The following is an 11,252-nucleotide window of genomic DNA, read 5'->3' on the forward strand; positions in this document are numbered from 1 at the left end:
GTTGACACAGTTGGGTTCGCACACGATGGTACAAAACAATATTTGTATGGTTGTTTTTTAACTTTTTTACTGTCATTTGACATTTTGGAGTATTTGTGAGTGTTTTAATCAGTTAAGGTTAGGTTAATTTGATATACCGACGGTGGGAATCTATGATCCGGTAGATGGCGCCACATGCGGAAGTATAGGACCCGCCTGATGACGTCATGACAACTTTTGGAGCATTTGAAAATTTCACTTTTTGAACAATCGATAATTAATTGTTGAACGATTTTTTAAATGATTTTTCATGGAAAATCTATTATTAGAACCATTAACTATGTAAAAAAAATTTTTAAAAAATCATGCAAGTTCCCCATTACGGAAATAAATCTAATTTTCACACGGATTTTTGTAGTATCGGAAAATTGTAGAAGTTTTATTTAGGAAAGGATAATTTATGAAGGTCGGGGCGTGAGGTCGTTTTGGTATTTTATGGAGGGCCAGAGACAATCTTCTTTGAAAAATACAAAAATTTTTAGAATGATTTATAAATGACGATATGAACCAAGGCTGAATGAACCAGACTTTTCCCAGGCTTGGCACAAGCTCGGCGCAAGCCTGGCACAAGTGTGGCACAAGATTGGCACAAGTCTGGCACAAGCTTGGCACAAACTTGGCACAAGTCCGGCACAAGCCTGGCACAAGTCTAGCACAAGCTTGGCTCAAGCTTGGCTCAGGCTTGGCACCCAGGTTTCACATCCGGGAAGGATCCAAGCCTGGGCTTTCTCTGGTGTGACTAAGATACCAAGTCTGGTGGAGTCTAGGATTACCAAAGCTCGGTCAGCCCACAGCCTAACCCACGGTTGGCCCGGACATAAAGCTTGGCGATTCCGACCTCGGCAGTACTAATATTAATTTTCGCATTATTTGTAACGAACATTCCTCAGACCCTCGAACATCACTAACCCCATCCTGATACCCAAAATATCCCTCGGGCCCAACCTTAGTTATGACAACACCCTCTGCATACGCTGCCATCACCTTTCCCTGTTTTATTAGAATACCCATCCTAAATCCCTCACAAATTCCCCTCTAGATTTCCTTCTATTGAAGAATGGGCCCAAACATTTTTGTTCCTACTACCCCCTCCCTGAATATTCCTCCCTTCCAATCTCATGTCCAACGTGAAAAGCCTCTAATTGTAAAAACAGTTTCGAACTACCGTGCGTGTAGGCAACACCTCATCGGAGGTATCCAAATCGTCACCATTTTGTGGTACAATAAATCGTGACCATTTATCCGAATCGTGAATGGCGACCCTGGCATGAGATGAGAAATGGCCGACAGTGAGCCGACATTTGGCCAATGCTGGCCGACAGTGGGCCGACATTTGACCAATGCTGGCCGACAGTGGGCCGACATTTGGCCAATGCTAGCCGACAGTGGGCCGACATTTGGCCAATGCTGGCCGACTGTCGGCCATTCCTCATCTCCTGTTAGGGGAGTGCTCATTTCCAGTCTCCTCACCCTAACATCTTCCTTCCTCAACACAATCTACCCCAAATATCCAACGAGCTTCACAAAAATTAATTCCACGTGTACCAAAAACTGTGAATACTGTTCTGTATAAGTCAGAAATTTGGAATTTACGACTCCAGAGTTTTCAAAAACGAACACAGTATTACCAAAATTTAATTTAGTTCCCGCAGATGTGATGATGAAATTCCAGTCTGACCACTTCTGTACGAAATGGGGAACTTGCATGATTTCTTTTAATTTTTTTTTTACATAGTTAATGGTCCTAATAATAGATTTTTCATGAAAAAACATTTAAAAAATCGTTTAACAATTAATTATCGATTGTTCAAAAAGTGAAAGTTTCAAATGCTCCAAAAGTTGTCATGACGTCATCAGGCGGGTCCTATACTTCCGCATGTGGCGCCATCTACCGGATCATAGATTCCTACCGTCGGTATATCAAATTAACCTAACCTTAACTGATTAAAACACTCACAAATACTCCAAAATGTCAAATGACAGTAAAAAAGTTAAAAAACAACCATACAAATATTGTTTTGTACCATCGTGTGCGAACCCAACTGTGTCAACACTGAATAAAGTGTTTATAACAGTTCCTGCGTGCAAAAATATTCGAAAATTGTGGTGTGAAGCCGCAGGTTATTCTCGCCCATTACTGGGCAGAAGTGACATTTAACAATATAACCTCTACTGTTTGTTGACACCGGCTGACATTTAGAAAAATATCAGTGCTGTCATCTAGCGGCTGCAATAAGAACCCGGAGTCACCGCCTGATGACGTCACGAGCGTTAAAACATGGTTCAAAATTATGCAATTTTCGATTGATTGTTAAAAAAAAACTGCAATGAGTTAGAATGCATTTGTCATTGGAGAGTATTTCATAGGCGTCAGACTATTTATTAATACATTTATTTCTCAAATCTGGGCCGCATGCAAGTTCCTCATTACTTCAGTGATCAGTCAGACGTCTAACTATAGCTCAACTTTTTCTACTCAAGTGAAAAAAAAGTGTCCACGTGGGCCGTTACTTACTTGTTATTCCGTTCAGAGCGGATTTTTGCGAGAATGTCCTTGACCAGCATGACGTATTAGTTCCTGTAATTAAATCGAAGATCATCGTTAAAGGTGATCAATATCTGGTGAGATGCTCCGGTGAAAACAGGACATGTCAGTGTGAGAATTTTCGAATTGTGTTTGAGGAAAAAAGTATTTTCGTCAAATACAAATGTATCAATTAATTCTCTGGATTTTTTAGGAGAAAAAATTGAAGAAAAATCCGGCAAATGTCTGACATTATTCCGTTAATTTTAGACAGGAATGTTATTGTGTAATTTGAATAATTAGAGAGTTGAAGAGAATTTCTGGAGTTTTTTTACGTGAAAATAAAGAGAAAAGTGGGAGGAATATTCCATTTGCTTGTCATATGGAACTGTTGGAGTTCCGAAAAATAAATTTATACCGACAGTTTTATATTGGAATAAACTGATATTTCTTATAGAAATCGTGTTGAAACTTATAGGTCCGTGACACTTGGAGATTTTCTAAAGTAGATATTCTGCTGACTGCTGTGTATTTTCAACTAATTTTTGCATGTCTTCAGTTTTATGTACCAGAGGGTGCAAGGAAGAGTGCCTGTTTCGTCCCCAACAACTATTTTTATTTACGGTCTAATTGTGTTTAATTATAATTTATTATCCTCCAGAAAAGGAAAATATTATAAATTACCATACGTTTTGGAGAGCGACAGAAGAAAGAGGACGCGAATAACAGCAATTTTAATCCTCTTTTTCATCCGTCTAATCCGGAAATTCCAGAGAAAATCACGACCTAGTAGTTTGGACAAAGCTGCTGGTCGTCTGGGAAAAATCTTGTTCCCCAAAACTCATCAGCTCTTCAGCAATTCACTATTTTTGTCAACCCTAAAATCGCGGGCGAAGACCAACAACCTCCGAACCCGTCATTTATGGTGGGAAACTCCCCAACTTTACTAGCACCCATACGCTGAACACACTTCCAGAAGGATCTGGCCGGGAATTTATGACTTCGAAAATGTCAAATTTCTCCCTTTCTTCAAATCACACCCTCTCTACTCCCACCATCAATAGATCACACCAATGAGTTCGAAGATTCTTGGCCCCCCAATCAGAAAAACGACAAATAATTGTTGTACAGCAAATTCCCTGCTCTTTCTTCGGACACTCTCACGAGAAAAAAGGAAAGATGGAGTTGGTTCGTTTTTGGAAGTGAAGTTGGAGTGACATCTTAAGTTTTGTATCTCTCAAGTGTACGCAAAAGCCGTGGTCAATAAAAAATAGCATTTTAGAACTTTGAGTACCCCAGTGTCAGTGTAATTCGATTATTTTCATTAGTTTCCCTTATCAATTAACTTTCCTCTCACGCAGTTTTTATTAATCGAGTGACAAACCAACACCCGGAGGGACTTCAGTGAAAAAATCACATCTCGAGTGATATTAATTTGGTAGCTCGAGTGTATCAACCCTGAGTTGATGGAGGGGCTGAAGGAAACATGAAGGTTATGTTGTGATGTCATGGAGAAATTTCTGGGGATTCCCCGAGGGTTTATTACGGTTTTGGGAGACCGAAGAATTTCTGGTAGTGACGGGAATTAGCCCTAGAGACCAAATTTGAAGGAAGTGATGGGAGAGAAAAAAAGGATCCGGATATGTTGAAGTACTGAGGGACCCAAAGGTTCATTTATGATCGAGGAAATTGTCCCAAGTGTCGAATTGATGTCGCAAATAACAATTAAATGGTTTGGGTGAAGTCCATGGGGTTGTTGGGGGAAAACTCTACTGAATTAAATGGGAAAAGCATAATGAAATATAATTAAAATGGTGGGGTATTCAACAGAACATTATTCGTAAAATTTGATAATTTTAGAGGTAAAAAAAATCTGTAAATTTAACTCCACACGGAAAATTTTAAAAATTGCACAATTTGAGGAATCGGACGGTAGAGAAAATTTTTGCAATTTTTTGCTTGAAAATGAAGTAATAAATGTGAGAGAAAAGTTCACTCCTTTTTCGTATCGAGATTTCTTTGTAAAATTCGATAATTTTAAAGCCAATTAAAAACAAATTTCGCAAAGAGAATCTTTGTAATTTTTTACTCGAAAATAAAGAAAAAAACGTGAGAAAAAACTCCACTTTCCTCTGATATCAAAACTTTTTCATAAAATCCGATAATTTTAACGTTCAAAAAAAAAAATTTCGCAAATTCATTTTCGGTAGAAGAGAATTTCCGTAATTTTTTACTTGAAAATAAAGAAAAAAACGTGAGAGAAACCCCCACTTTTCCCCCATATCAAAGTTTTTCATAAAATTCAATGATTTTAAACCTCAAAAAAAATTGCGAAACACATTTTCCGAACGAGAAAATTTCCGTAATTTTTCCCTTAAAAATAAAGTAAAAAACGTGAGAGAAAACCCCAATCTTCCCCCATATCAAAATACCTCCGTAAAACTCAATAATTTTAAACCTCAAAAAAATTGCGAAACACATTTTTCCCTATTGTCACCCCCTCCCCTTATTGTCACCAACTATTTCACATTTTTGCTTTCCCCCACCCCAAAAAAATTATTCCACAATTCTCCACACAAAACCAGAACATCCGTATTTTTCACTCCAAAAACTTGATAAAACCCCCCTCCCCCACCGTCAAACTACCCTTTCTCATTAAACTCAATAATTTTACCGCAGTCAAAAAATCCACCTCCCAAATTTCCAGCAATTCCCCCTCAACCCTACACCCCAAACCCCCAAAAATCCCCCCCCCCTCCCCCACACCACCAATTTTTTTCTATTCCATTCAATCGAACTTCAAGCAATAACACATTCCTACGTATCATCAACGCAGGGTGTCGCCTCCCCCTCGATTAAATTCCATTCACGTCGGCTGTTCTTCAAACTGTTGATCATTTTTTTCACTATTCACCCGAGTAAAAAGAAACATTCATGACAATTAAAAAAAAAAAACAATACCTCCGTCTCTCGCTACCAAACCGGAATTAAATGAAGACTCACCATGTTATCGTCGCGCGCAGGCACCGTAGAGTCGACTTTTTTCAACGTCTTCTCGTTTATCGACTTTACGAGTTACATGAGCTCACACCCACACATATATCCACTGTTACATGTCTTTGTCCCGTAACTGTATTCATTCTCTTAAAAGCCCGTGAGGCCATTTGTCGGCGGGAGGGGGGGGGGTGGATGGCTCGCGAAGGAGGGGGGGGCGGACGGGCAGTGGTGGCGGCGCTACGACCGAAGTGGGGGCGGACGAGTCGAGGTGGGGGCGGACGAGCTGAAGTGGTGGCGGACGGGTTGAGGTGGGGGCGGACGAGCCGAAGTGGCGTCGGACGGATTGAGGTGGGGGCGGACGAGCCGAAGTGGCGGCGGTGGGGGGTTGTCGGGCCGAAGTGGGGGTCGGACGGGTCGAAGTGGGGAGCGGACGTGTGAAGGTGGGGACAGAAGGGCACGAGGAGCGCGAGCGCACAATCGCCTCCGTCTTAATAACGAGACTGTGGGAGTAACAATAAGAGGGGGAGCGGAATTTTTATGCCTTCGAAATTACCTGAACTGGACAATTAAGAGAAAATATAGCGAGACACGAGGAAGTTCACAGGGAGTTTCGTACTACTCCCGTGGATTATTCAATGCACTCCGGGCTGGGAGATCGATAAACCCACGTGACGTCACGCCCCCCCAGATACGGCGTCCTGAGGCATATGGACGATGATTGTGACGGGCGGGTGGGGGGAATGACAGTAAACGGATTTTAGGGAGGGTAATGCGGATTTTTTTTTTATTGTGAAAAGGTAAAAATGATACGTTATTTTAGGTCCGTGTTCATTCAGTTTATTGGATTGTGATGTCATTTTTGTTGGGGAGACGGTTTATGTTGTCTTATGACAAAAGCTTCAGATGATTGCAAAATAAGATAAGCAGATAAATAGAAGATAATATGAGCAAATTTTTTTATTATTAAAAAGAGGAAAAAGTATACGATTTTATTTTAAGTCCATATTAATTCAATTTACTAGATTACGATGTCATTTTTGTGGGGAAAATCGTTTATGTGATCTTATGACGAAAGCTCCAGAAGAATAATAACAAAATAATATAAATAAATAACTAACTCCGGAAAGAAAAAAATAATGACATCTCGTTCAGTTCAATGAGTGCTCTCTATATAAGAAACATATCTTAAAAAATATAATTTAATTATTCTTATATAATAATCTAATTTATTTATCAACTCAATTTCCAATAAAACCAATATAGCTGTTTCCATTTTTCAAAACATATTTTTCAATTTTTTTCTCGATAAAACTTCCTGTTTAACTCGTCTGTGAATTCAGTCAACATCTAATAATTAATTAATTTGATAATTAATTTTTTATAGAAACTTCTAATTAAAAAAGTGACCAATCAAAGAACCCCCCAATTGGATAATGTGGCCATCTCCTCATTACTCCGAGCGTGATAAATTAATAAAGGAACTTCTGAATTTCTAATTGAAATAACACGAGACAAAAATTAAATCTTATATTTTCGTTTTATATTTATACTCGATGTAGTATCGGGAAAAATTATGGGGAAGTCCCTCGTGAAAAAATGATAATGTATCGAATATGATAGACTGATGTCCTCCGTATTTTATTAAGATGGTACTAGGGCTATAAGATTATATTGTAGTCGTAGCGTAGTCGCTACTTGTGAGGAAACCCCGCAAATAGACATGGATTGGTACAAGAATGCAAGCCTGTACCATAAAAGCACTTAGAGGGTCATATTTTGTGGGGTTATGAGGCCCACAGATGTGACAGGCGGAGATCGTTGCGGCCAGCGAGGTCCAGGGATGCTAGTACCACGTGACGCCGTTAGGGCCCAGTTCAGGGTTGAGAAGAGAGACAGGGTCAGAGTTGGTTTTGAGCGACGATAGACGATAGACGCGAGGTTAGACGATTAGAACTTCGACGTTTTGTTTTGTGTGCTTAAGAGTGTCTGAAGAGTGTATTAAGTGTGTATTAAATAGTGAAGACAGAGTGTATAGTGGACAAAACTCGCGACCTGGCTCTCGAACTTGGTCAGACCAAAGGAACGACGTACTTTAAACATTACCACACATGAAAACGAAAACCCTGGTTTTAGGGGAAAAAGTTAAGTCGTAAAGTCATATCGTGGGTAAGTAGAGACAGGGTTAACCATCACAGTCTAGCAGAATCACTGGCGCGAGTGGAGATCATCAGCTCGTCAAGCTGTCAATGTGGATACGAGGAGGAGAATATCGAATACGTCCTCTGCGAGTGTTTATTGTATAATGGGATGCGCTCTGTGTTCGGGAAAATGTATAGTCCGGTATGATTTACAGCACCGGAAGTGGCCTCCAGAACCTATTCTCCTGGCAGCCGCCATATTTGTTTATTAATAGCTCGTCGTTTGTGGATGAGTGTCCAAAGACTTATTTTTTCTGATATTTAAGGTTTGAAAAATTTGTGTAAAATGAAAGAAATGTTTATGATTGATTTTTAAAAAAGTCACTTTTGCTTTTCTTTATTTCTACAGTGGGGGAGGAGGGGGGCTTCGACCCCACTGTATTTTTTTCGTTATTTTTCCTCATATTTGAGGTTTATAAAAGTTATTCAAAATTGGTATAAAATGAGAGAAATGTTAATGATTGATTTTCTCCCACACTGAGAGAAAAATATAATTTCCTCTCAAACTGAGAAAAACATATAATTGTTTCTCCTGAAATACGTTTTGCTCAAAAATATAATTTTACAAAATATAATTTATAAATTATGTTAAATTTATAAACAAAATTTATAAATATAATTCTTAAAAAATTAACTTTTTCTCTCTTACTGAGGGAAAAAAATATGATTTTCCTCCTGAATTACATTTTCCTTAAAAATATAATTTCTAAAAAATTATATTTTCTTCTCACACTAAGAAAAAAAATGTAATTGTCCTCCCGAATTACCTTTTTCTCAAAAATATAATGTAAAAAAATTTATATTTTTATAAAATGTAAATATAATTTTTAAACATAATTTCAAAAAAATTATATTTTTCTCTCACACTAAGAAAAAAAAATAATTTTCCTCCTGAATTAAGTTTTCCTCAAAAATATAATTCCCAAAATATTATATTTTCTTCTCCTCACTCTTCTCACTGAGAAAAAATTATAATTTTCTCTCCTAATTTCCTCTCAATCATATTCCTCTCAAACCCCCAAACGTCCGAAATTTCCCTTAAAAAAACCGCTGTAAATTCTTATCAAAAAAATATTCACATATAATACCACTCGAGCTTCAAAATTATAGAGTATTTCCCTCTATAATTTTGATGCTCGAGTGGTATTCAGGAGATTATTTTTCCTATCCAAATTTCGGCCAAGAGAATTGTGCCATGAAATAAAAAGAGCACTCAATCCGCACTCAAAGTGTATTTTCTCTCATCAAAAAAACTCGAAAATTGCATCCATGCTGATGCTTTCGTCTTGATTGTATTAACGGGGACAGTACCTTGTATTGCCTTATCAATATTTTCCAGAGAACTCCTTCCAAATCGACTTATTTTCGATACAATTGCGTAGTATCACCACAATAAAATTCAATCTGTCAGTTTGGCAAGGGGTTTATTTGGTTACGTTATCGTTTGTTTTTTTATATATAGCCTACCCGCCGAATTAACAAAAAATTATCGCATGTAATACCACAAGAGCTCCGAAATTATCAGATATTTCCCGATAGGTTCGTTGCAAACAAATGAACGTGTCAAGTTTTCCAGTTTAAAAATCACGAGCGCGAAGCGCGAGTGATTTTTCTGGAAAACTTGACGAGCTTATTTGTTTGCAGGGAACCTTGAGGGAAATATCAGATAATTTCGAAGTTCGAGTGGTATTCGGGGGATTATTTTTTGCATCCAAATCTTGGCCGATAGAATTGCACCATGAGACATAATTTTCAACGAATTGCCATTTAATCTGTCAGATACAATTGAGGGTTACTTCAACATTTGTTTTTTTTTTATATATATCAACATGCAAAATTTCCAGTGAAATTTTCAAGAATTTCCGCTGAAATACCGTGTTGGCTATATAAAATAACGTCGAATGGTGCAATCCTATTGGCCAAGATTTGGATGGGAAAAATAATCGCTGAAATTTGAGGTAGGCTATACAAAATATCAACAAATGGTGCAATTCTATTGGCTGAAATTTGGATGGGAAAAATAATCAATAAAATATTTAAAATTCCATTCCCCCCCCCCCCCTCTAGATATGTACACATATGTACCTGCACTTAACACAACAGAGTCAGGCCCGATAGTTTAAATCCCTAAAATAACTAAAAAAAACTCATTCGCCAGCAGCGAAACGGTTGCTATGAGCCTCATTAGGAGAACGACGAGAAATCAATAGACATAGACTGAAGGTCATTGACTTACCTGTTTCTACTTGCGGAAAGTGTTGATTGCACTGTTGCTCACGTCTTCTCGTCTCAGGACACACCACCAAACTGATGAATTTTTCTCACCCCTCGTGATTCACCGGTAATGGGTTCTAGGGGATGAAGGACGACTTGATTGAAATATTGAACGAGGAAAATGTAGTGGAACGATGGAGGTTTCAACCCCGAGTCACACGAATCCAAAGACAATCTTGTCGCTTCAGCTTTCCAACCCTCGTTCACTCCCTCGTATCCAACCCCTCATGTGACCCGGCCAGGCATGCGCTGTGGGGGTGCGAGTGGCGATGAATAGCCTCAAAAAATACGATGAAATTATTAATAAATTGGGAATAAATTCGTGAAATGAGATTTGGTGGAGGTGCGATCGACATTTGGGGGGAGGTTCAGGATTTTGTTGGGGTTTTATGTTAAAAGTATTTGTATTGAGGTGGAAATGAAGGAGATGTTAGAGGTCATTGTTGTTTGAATTGAATGGATTTCATTTGAAGGAAGTAAATGGAATAAAATGAATTGTTTTCTGGGTAAGAATTGATAACTGGGCTGAGGTTGGGCCAAAGTTGGGCCAAGGTTGGGCCGGACTTGGGGCAAGGTTGGACCGAGGTTGGGCCGAGATTGGGCCAAGATTGGACCGAGGCGCGGCCAAGATTAGGCCGAGGTTCGGCCAAGATTAGACCGAGGTTCGGCCAAGATTGGACCGATGTTCGGCCAAGATTGGGCCAGACTTCGACCGAGGTTGGGCCAGCTTGGACCGAGGTTCGGCCAAGATTGGGCCAGGCTTCGACCGAGGTTGGGCCAGACTTCGACCGAGGTTGGGCCAGACTTGGACCGAAGTGGGACCAAGATTGGACCGAGGTTCGGCCAAAATTAGACCGAGGTTCGGTCAAGATTGGGCCGATGTTGGGCCAAGTTTGGAGCGATGTTGGGCCTAGATTGGGCCGAGGTTGGGCCAAGGTTGGGTCGAAGTTGGGCCAAGGTTGAGCCAGACTTGGGCCAAGGTTGAGCCAGACTTGGACCGAGGTTGGGTCGAGGAAAGCCAATACTGGTTCTAGACTGGCGTCATAGACTGGGTCTAGCGGGGCATATGCTGGGAGTGAAACATTGGGTCGAGCTTGGGAAGGTCTGAACTAGTCTCCCCCGCGGGCTTCGGGGTGATCTATCGAAGGAACGTTGGCCATAGGTTGGCTCACCGTCGGTTGAAGTCATCCTGCTATGTCCTATCAATATCACCAGTAGGA

General features: G+C 39.6%; 1 protein-coding gene across 8 annotated transcripts in view; it reads right to left on the reverse strand.

The window, feature by feature from the left end:
- LOC135171241 (uncharacterized) overlaps nucleotides 1-10,232 on the reverse strand; it is a 51,440-nt gene extending 41,208 nt beyond the window's left edge. For 2 of the 8 annotated variants that reach the window (XM_064137637.1, XM_064137645.1), the window contains exons 1-2: nucleotides 9,995-10,232; nucleotides 2,555-2,617 (exon numbers count right to left, since the gene is read on the reverse strand). In XM_064137637.1, the coding sequence (XP_063993707.1) occupies nucleotides 2,555-2,604 (50 nt within the window). In that variant the 5' untranslated portion in view covers nucleotides 2,605-2,617; nucleotides 9,995-10,232. Of the gene's footprint in view, nucleotides 1-2,554; nucleotides 2,618-3,247; nucleotides 4,909-4,995; nucleotides 5,018-5,384; nucleotides 5,476-5,524; nucleotides 5,547-5,566; nucleotides 5,715-9,069; nucleotides 9,198-9,994 lie in introns of those variants that run through there. The other 6 variants (XM_064137640.1, XM_064137638.1, XM_064137642.1 and 3 more) reach the window with 6 other exon arrangements.
- Nucleotides 10,233-11,252: the final 1,020 nt, after the last annotated feature.

The sequence above is a fragment of the Diachasmimorpha longicaudata genome, chromosome 19 (assembly GCF_034640455.1).
Source record: "Diachasmimorpha longicaudata isolate KC_UGA_2023 chromosome 19, iyDiaLong2, whole genome shotgun sequence".
In the NCBI taxonomy this organism is placed as follows: Eukaryota; Metazoa; Arthropoda; class Insecta; order Hymenoptera; family Braconidae; genus Diachasmimorpha; species Diachasmimorpha longicaudata.